This window comes from Chenopodium quinoa, unplaced genomic scaffold, assembly GCF_001683475.1.
Source record: "Chenopodium quinoa cultivar QQ74 unplaced genomic scaffold, ASM168347v1, whole genome shotgun sequence".
Classification (NCBI taxonomy): Eukaryota; Viridiplantae; Streptophyta; class Magnoliopsida; order Caryophyllales; family Amaranthaceae; genus Chenopodium; species Chenopodium quinoa.
The window spans coordinates 3,083,455-3,092,507 of record NW_018743858.1 but is presented as its reverse complement, the minus strand read 5'-3'; the positions used below and the strand labels follow the sequence as shown (position 1 = coordinate 3,092,507).

At 36.1% G+C, this 9,053-nt stretch overlaps 1 protein-coding gene across 5 annotated transcripts; it reads right to left on the bottom strand.

Moving 5' to 3' along the window:
* Positions 1-279: 279 nt before the first annotated feature.
* LOC110686414 lies at positions 280-6,546 on the bottom strand. 5 transcript variants are annotated; one of them, XR_002504188.1, is made up of 6 exons: positions 5,838-6,545; positions 4,184-5,454; positions 2,338-2,723; positions 2,190-2,239; positions 1,467-2,107; positions 280-1,218 (listed from the first exon to the last, which is right to left on the bottom strand). XR_002504188.1 is itself a non-coding variant. In XM_021863026.1 (6 exons), the coding sequence occupies exons 3-6, from the start codon at positions 4,192-4,194 to the stop codon at positions 1,622-1,624; spliced, it is 933 nt and encodes a 310-aa protein (XP_021718718.1). In that variant the 5' UTR covers positions 4,195-4,534; positions 4,729-5,454; positions 5,838-6,545; the 3' UTR covers positions 1,288-1,621. The 5 variants fall into 5 exon arrangements, 4 of the variants coding, with proteins under 4 accessions (XP_021718718.1, XP_021718720.1, XP_021718717.1 ...); XM_021863026.1 differs by lacking the exon at positions 280-1,218 and having other exon boundaries at positions 1,288-2,107; positions 4,184-4,534; positions 4,729-5,454; XM_021863028.1 differs by lacking the exon at positions 280-1,218 and having other exon boundaries at positions 1,288-2,104; positions 5,838-6,546.
* Positions 6,547-9,053: the final 2,507 nt, after the last annotated feature.

The following is a 9,053-nucleotide window of genomic DNA, read 5'->3' as shown; positions in this document are numbered from 1 at the left end:
TAAATAGTATTATTAAGACAACCTATAATCTAATGGTATAATATACATGCATAATAGTACACAAAAAATACATTATAACTAAAAAAAACCTTTATGAATATCAAATGACTATTTTACCCTCTTATGTGTTTCCAAAACACATAGAAGCTATGCGCCATGATGCACTCCACAAGCAAATCATAATGTCTACTTATATATATATTTTTTATTAATAATTTTTAGTAATAACTAATCAAAATTGTGTCTCACTAAATGTGTAAATCAAAGTTGAAAGGATTTTCTAAAAATATAGGTCTTAGGCCATATCTTTTTCCATTGGCAGTAGCCACTAGCCACCACGGTGGATTCAAGTTGGTTCATTGAACCCACTGATTTTATTTTATTTTTTTTTTTTATTTTTTTTTTTTGCCTTAACACTGAATTGAACAAATAGGGCACAAGGGCATTACAATGATTACAGATTAGAGGGAGCCTTCCAGAATTGAAAGACCCTCACTACCTCGAAACTTATTAGTCGCAGGCAACTCGAAGATATGGATCCACACAAATCTGCACAACCTCGTCGGTCATTACCTTGTGGGGGCATGCCATAACCATCCTTATCATATTCTAGCTTATGTAAAACAGAAATACTAGTGTGTTATATCACTCCCCTCCTGAAAATCCCACCAAATTGATCAACAAAAGCATTTATACTTCTGAAATACCCCCAAGGGATTATGTTCATACCAATTCCCCCTTCAATTTATGCATTCAAAATCTACTAATCTAGCAGGTACCCTATTTAGGGCATATACTAGTATACTAAAATCCCAATACATGCTGAATAACTGGTACACTGGTAGCACACTGTTATCATTTATTTACGCTAAAATTTAAGCATTGTGAGTTATTGTCGAGGCTTTGTTGTTATTGTTTGCGTTATTGCCAAGCTGATTGATCCTAATCAATCATATTCAATAATTCCAACAAATCGTTAGCTGCTCATTTGAATACAGGCTAAATTCAGCCCTAGATAAACCTCATAGCCTCCACCATCCGTTCATCATCCTTATAATAGAACACTCTGATCTTAACTTTCAATCTTAACATGTTGAACCAGCACCAGCTCAATAGATCAACGATGAATGCTGGTTTAGCAGGTGCTATCACCTTTAATAGTTGTACAACATCCTAAAAAAATTAGGGACTGAAGGAAACTGACTTTGTCTTCACCAACTGCACAAGCAAGCCCATGCCCCGAGTCAGAAAACAGAAAAGTAAAGAAAAAAAATACTCTCTAAGATATGGTCCTTAAGAAAACAGCAATTAAGACATGTATTTTCTTTCAAATTGACTTGTGTTAAATTGTAAAATTTATATTCATCTATTTAAACTAAATTCACTTAAATATCAAACAATAAACCAGCAGAGGTCATATTCGATTCATTCATGAAACCTTATCTCTTCATGGCGTAGTCACTTACGCTGTCATACACATCAAAAAGGTGCTTTAGGCAAACTATTGCCACACTTCAAAGTCCAAACTCCAAAATGCTACTTAAACATCCATTCAAAGCTAAGAACTGCAGATCAATAAACTTCATTCAAGAAAAGCCCCATCCTACAGGCTGTTCCATATCTACATTCCCAGAATAAGGAATCGATCAGACACATTGGCCACATCTTTCTCCAATTCTTTCTCCAGGTTTTTTAGTTCAGCTAGTTCTTCATTAAGCTTTGATATCCGTTTTACAACTTGTGCTTGGCAACTGAGTACCTCATCACGGAAATCCATCAATGGCTTGCTTTTGTGTAGTTGTACAGCCTTTTCCACGTAAGGAACTAACCAGCCTACTTTAAAATGCATACATTGCAGGTCAGACAATGTAGTGTTCAAGTAATCAGCTTGAGAATCACTCAAGGATCGAACTGAGGTTTCTTCCAGAATGAGAACCGCTGTTGCCAACAACTCTAATGCCCTAGAAACCATGTCGCCATTGCGGATGATGCTATTTTCTATCAAGTTTCCATGCTTAGACCATATATTTTGCAACGTCTTGACTAAGTTAGACCTTACATCAAGTCCTTTGAATTTGACAATTGAGTTATCACTTTTGTTGCTCTGCTGAAAAGAACACAGTGGGGACAAAAGTCCTATTAGCCATAAGAAATTTAAAAGCATAGACAAGTGCAATTTGATTTAGTACCTGAGAGGTTATATAATTGCTTGAGACATGGTGTCTACATTTGGTTTCCCCTGTCAAAGTTTTCAGATGGGGCACTGATCAACAAAAACAGTTCACAAAGCTTAATTTTCAATAATAATGAAAAGGTCTTCAATTGGAAAAACTTAACCTTCTTCAGCTGCATGCTCCAGTTCATTCAAGGCAGCCGTTCTCCTGACTCTCGCGCAGGTTGTAGATGTAAAATCCATCTCAGTGGTTGGTTCAGCAACTTCAAGTTCAGACATCACTGACAACGGTATCTCCATTCTTGTTAGTCTTTCTCGTGCTGCAGATGTTGAAGGCATTTCAATGTTTTTTTCTGCAAGTTCATGCAGATTTAGAGAGAATAGAGGTGTCACACCTCGTGAGATGCTTCCGCGTGTTGCAAAGGTAGAGGGTGCCTCAAAAATTTGTTCCATAAACACAGGGTCAAGCTCAATTGGAGTAGGGGATTCACCATCTTGACTGTCAGGAGTGTCAGCATCAGATTGAGTCTCTTCATCGTCCTTTGTTGCCCTTCACAAGCACAAACAAAATTAAATATGTAACTCAACAATCAAAACACTACCCCTTGTATGGTGAAAGGCATTCCACATAACAAAACGTACCTAATCGCTTACTTGTTTTTCTTGGTGGAACATGGAGAAAGTGTGTGAAATATAAGAAATAATAGCGAGAAAGAGGGGACCATACTTTTTGATCTAAAGTGAAGATAATGCGAGAAAAAGCGAGGAGATTTTGAGAGAATGAGACATTTGAAGTTTGGGATCTAGGCAACACTAAATAGTAAATACATAAATTTCAACCCCCTTGTCTTCAGCAATAGAGCAATGCTTATATATATGACTAGTCCCACTATTTGTTACATCCACTTTGATACGTCAACACTTATAAAGCTATATGTTTCAAGTTCATAATATTTATACAAATTTCAATAACAAATGACATGCCAAGCAAGGTTCTCGAACAAAAATAATTAAATACTTGGAATATGCAAACATCACAGCACATATTCTAAGAGCAGATGAGCAATTATATGATTCCAGCATGCCTCATGTTCTTTAAACACCAGATGCACAATTTGTCACAAAATCCAATCTACAATACCATTTATTGAATGACAATCCTCTTGGTTTCACTGTACTCAAATATACTCCAAAAATTCAACTTACAATCTATTTCACATGGACCAAATAATCAATCTTGTCCACACTATAATGCACAAGGCAAAGTTTTACCCCAAAGTAGATCCTAATTGCTATATGATGTAGTACAGTCAGCCTACCATGCTAGAGGTGACAAAGGAGATTAATATTTAAAATTGTCAAGGAGATGGTACCCTTTTAATTTACAATGTCAACACATCTAAAATTTTTTATAAGAAATTAATCCATGTCTTCTACTTTCCAAATCATCGAGTGAGCAAATCTCCATTAACAAACAATAATATAATAGCAATGTAATCCCTAAATCCTTAATACATGGGTAGAGAGTGAGAGAATCTAGAGACACATGCATAATATGTCTCACAAAAATAAGTCCTTAAAACAACACTTTTGCCCAATTCATACCTTAAAAATATGTTTTCAGATTATTCTCAAACCTAGAGTAAATGACCCCTACAGATTTCAGTCACATAAAATGGCAATAATCCAATTTCTAGAAAACCTTTTTTGGGACCTGAGAGCAAATTAAGGCTGATTGCAGAAGACAAATGGAAGATGCTATGTGTACAAGAGCTTTTTTAGAAGTTCATTACAAGATATTAATTGGAGGCACAAAATTGCATGGGAAGTAGTAAATACTGGAACACAATTAATGCTGAACAAAGAATGTGTTAATTTAACTCAAGGAAATGTCACTATCAGCATAATCACTGGAATGATAGACAGCAGTTACTGCACACATCTCGCAATCTATGCCAGGCAAATGTTACAATTTGATGCCAAAAAATGAAAAGGTGAGGCGAAACTTACCGTTTGGGCATACACGCATTTGATGGTAGCCAAGTCGGAGGTGGCTAGAACACCCCAGATAGATAAGATGCCAAATTTTGACAATCACCAAGCATAAAATTGTAAACAAAAAGTGAATCATCATAATCGCGAACAGGAGAACTATATGAAGTGAAACAACCTCTATAAAAGACAATGCAATTGCCTTTCCATCCTTAAAAATCCTCTGCTGAGGCAAAGAAGCTCCCGTCAAAAGTTACAAATAGTATTTTATCATCGCCAATGCCTTCAACTTCATCCCATTTTGTCTCGCCCTCGTTTAACTTATAAATGGTAAAAGCTATTCCATCTCTTGTTCCACGCTTACACCATCTATATATTAAATACAGTTCTTGATTATCAGTTGATACAGCTAGACGTCTAATTTTGGTTGAAAACTCAGGCAATGGATTTTCTATGAAGAGCAACAATGATAAGGTATCGTAATCCATCTTATAGGCTCTACCTCTGCGGTCAATAGCATAAATCTTTTCTTTAAAATTAATTACATCATGAAAGTTCCTCACCTCTAGAAAGGTTCCCTGGAAACTCACATCCAATTCTTGCTTGTCTTTAAGCCTTATTGCACATAAAGCCCCTCTATGATGTAAAACAATGGCAGTACAATCACCAATTGTAGGGTAAGTTTTACTACAATTAGGATTTACAAACAAAACCACCCTTTTATCATTGAAATCAGGAAGACCCTTCTTCCCAAACATATCCCCAGGGGCATCAACAAACCTTAACCTATGGAACACAGCCATCTCACATACTTGAATGTACGATAAATCCAAATTCCTAGGGAAACCAAAGGGCAACAATCTAATGGCAATTGGTGAGAGCAATCTGCTGACAAACAACTTTCCAAGGTGCAACTCTTCAGCAGTGAAAAACCAGGGTGGGAGCTTGGGATCAATTGTTGATTGAAAGAGTAAAACATAACTCGCCACTAGAACCGGTGAGAAAGGACCACTATCATCTAACCAACTTCCAGCACAGGTTGCTAGAGTGTAGGGGAAATAGGGGATAATATATTCTTTGAGGTGAGATCATGTAATGTGATTGATCTCTTCCATGCCTTACAAACTGCCCGGAAGTTCTGGGTGTCGGATCGACTCTCAAGGCATGCAGCAATTTTTGACAACAACTCCGGGGGCAAGTCTGACCAAAATACTCGCCCACGGCTCATTTTGGTGAAGTTAATTGAGTCCATTAATAATGCTCCTTAAACACCAGTGTTCAATGTACCCCTTCAGAATTCATAAACCAAAGATACACCATATATCAGATGTTGCAACATATTCTTAAAAATTGTGCTTTGTAAATATGAAATGGGAATCAATCAAAGACTCAATTTTGTCATGGCATTAGGATATTGACTCTGTAGCACTGATTTCAGACAATAAATATAAAAAAGAACAATTATAAATTCAAGGAATTAAAAGCCAAAAACATTAACGGAAAGCTGATAAATACAAATACACAAAAATGGGTTCAAAAGCTAACAAATTGGCATGTAAAATTCATAGAAAAAACAAGTGAAAAGCAATGAGAATGAAAATAGTGGGGAATTCAAATTAGAAGTGAAAATGAAGTGGAAACAAATAATGAGAGTTTTGGAAGATATCCTTACCAGATTACAACTTCAAATTCTCCTCAGATTAATTTGCAAGGGAAGAAGCAACGAATTTGACCACATTTCCTCATCTTCAATTTCCTTATTTCTACTTGGAAATCTAAATTAGGGTAATCGAGGAATAGCAGGAAGAAATCCTGAATTTGGAGGGAAGGCAAATGGTTTTTTCATCCGAGTATTCATTTTACTATTTTGAGGTGTTCGCTCTTTTTTATTTTAATATTTATTTTTATTGGTAAGGAACATCTAACTAAACCTAATCCTTATGGTTTTTAAATTTAGTACTTCATCCGTTCAATAATATAGTTTATATTGTATTTATTTTCACAGTATTTTAGAAATGGAAGGAGAAGTAAGAGAAGTATATTAAAAATGGACAAAAACTTGACAAAATAATTAGGCAAGTGGATAATTTAAGGGGGAAAAAAGTAAAAAGTACAATTATAGACAAAAGTTAGAGAGAGAAAGTGGAAAAAAGTACAATGCAGGTGGATAATTTAAGGGTAAATTAAGAAGTTCAATGAATAAAGTTAAAAAAAATAAGGGTACAATGGTCGTTACATACTATCCAAAAATAGAAATAGGAACAATATTTTGGGTCTCCAAAATAAGAAAACAGGAACTATATTGTGGGACGAAGACAGTAGTTATGAGCTAAACACTTAGGAGTCAAGGGGAAGGTAAAAGAATCCTTACCTTGGTAGATTTAAACCCCATAGGTAAGAAACTTACAAAGTGAGCCAACACTTTAGGTGTGCGTTCAAATTACTCGTCTTAGGCCCCTAGCCCACACACGATATGTATTACTCTCTCAGTTTCTTTGCTAAACAAGTTTTGGGTTTATTGAGCTCTAAGATAATTTTTTTTTCTATAGGTTAAATTTCAAAACATATCATTGATACAAATATTGTTATGTAAGATGTATATATCACTTTTGATTCAAGATATTTTGACGTAGTATATCATTATATATTATAGAAATACATATACACTACATATGAGAAAAATATCTATGTAATTCGAATTTTATAGTCATGGTACTTCATATGTCCTTATTTTTCTTTGCCTCATTTGACTTTTCACGGTTTTCAAGACATGTTTTAAAACGTATATAACTCTATTTTTATAAACGTAAAAGTTGTAAAAAAAAAATAAATAAATAATAAATTAATATTTAATAAGTGTTTTATTTGTCCACTTATCATGGCATTTTAAACTCGATTTTGTAGTCATTTTCCCCCCACTTTAATCTCTTTTTAACTCCTTTTGAGCATGATTGTAGCTTTTGGCTTTCCCATTCCCTTTTATGTGTGTTCGTATTTGTAGATGCAGCGAGAAATTAAGTATTTAGCATGAACATGAAGACTCCCTTAAGGAGACATGCATCAAGGAAGGAGCGGGTGTGCACCAAGAAAGGAGCGGCCGCTCCTATTGGAGGCATTACAATCTGCCTCTCTCTGTTCCCAGCAGGAGCGCGCGTGCACCATAGGAGGAGCGGGCGCTCCTCCCTGAGCTTCTACAATATGCCTTAGCTACTGCTACCGGAGCGGGCGTGCAAGCTAGCTAGGAGCGGGCGCTCCAAGCAAAGGAGCGGGCGCTCGTTGTTTGAAACCCGGCGTTTTGACGGATTTCACTAGGCAGCCACTTGGGAGTATAAGTACAACCCTTGGCTTCCATTTTACAGATCTTCTTTTCCTTTAGCTCCCTTGGGCTCTTCTCTCTTAGTTAGTGCTTAGAATCCTCATTAATTAGCTTATTTTCTCTCAAACTCAATCATTGTAATAGGTTAATTGAAGTTTGTTCTCTTAATTTCAACAATTCCTCAACTTTGAAGCATCTTAAGTAATCTCTTTCCTTTATCTCTTACTCTTTATTTTCTGTTTTTAATTGCTTTATCTTATTAATTTCTTCTCTTGATCTTGTTTATTTATTGTTGCATGTTTAATCTACTTCCATCTTATCACTTCTCTCAACTTGTTAGATTGAAGTTGAACTTAGATATTGTTGCTAGGATGTTGAACACCATGGTTAGTGAGTAGTTTCTTAATTAGCTAGGGGTTGGGAAAAGACCTAACCAAGACACGGGTTTATTGATCTTTGTGCTTGCATGTTCATTTTGGGTTGATGATTGATTGTTAAATGATTGGTTAATTGCATGTATAATTGGAGGACCAGGCCACTTATTGCTCATGTTTCACTTCTATGCTTGCATTGAAAGATGAGGTCTAGTTGTGAGCCTTTTCTTGTGTGATTATGTTAAATTCCTCTTGATTGCGGTTCCTTGTTTGGATGATGTAGTAGTCTTAGTTGTGATAATTAGGTGAGAAACCCCCAATTACTTGTGCCTTAATGCTTTCTCGAACCGATCGAAAGACAAACCTGAGTTAGTAGTATACTTTCTATCATTGAGACTTGGTTGGCCTATCTTGTTAGTTGAGTTTGGTTTAGGAATGCTTAGTGTTGTGGCTTCGAAAGAAGACAATGTTGAGTGCCCTTTCTATCACCCAATTTGTGTTCATGTTTGCCTATTGTATTGATCTATTGGTTCGGTTGGTGTTGATTCCCATTTCCCCCTAGTGTTTGTCTCCGTATTAGTTAATTAATCAAAACCCCAATCTTGTGACTGAACTAGCTTACAACCGTTTCATAATTTTGGTGTACTCATACCCATTCCCTGTGGATACGATCCTCTACTTTCCCTAGTCTTGTCTTAGGTTGGTTTAGGTAGAAATATTGTTTGGCTTTAGGGTATTCGACCAACGACTGATTTATCCTCTACCAATAATGATAAAATATACAACAAGACGAATCTAACAAGACCCCGCCATAACCATATTATCTTTTATTGATTAATGGAATTTTTTTTATTTTTTTTATTATTTTTTTTTACAAAGGCAAAGGAAGAAAGCAAACTACAAATAATTAAACATGTTAACCCGACAGTTCCTAGCAATGTCATTCACTCTCCAAACTTGATTTCGCTCAACCTTTAGAACTGTGCATCTTTGGAAGGACGCCCCCACTTCCCTTAATTCCTTTAGCAACCAAGAAATAGAAATGTCCTTGCCAGAGCTCACCCGTAAATTGTCCAGAAGGCCGGTGGAGTCAGAAAAGATCAAGATTCCTTGCCTTCCCTTATCCCGAGCCCATTTCATTGCTTCAAGACAAGCCCAAGCCTCGCACTGAATGGCTGAGGTTGCTGCTCCGTGTTTG

Bases quoted from the DNA above. Each gene is read 5' to 3' on its own strand.
- LOC110686414 (XM_021863025.1), bottom strand. The intron at 2,240-2,337 runs GTTAAGTTTTTC...AAACTTTGACAG, and splicing joins GGAGCATGCAGCTGAAGAAG to GGGAAACCAAATGTAGACAC. The intron at 2,108-2,189 runs GTACTAAATCAA...TGTTCTTTTCAG, and splicing joins GCAATTATATAACCTCTCAG to CAGAGCAACAAAAGTGATAA.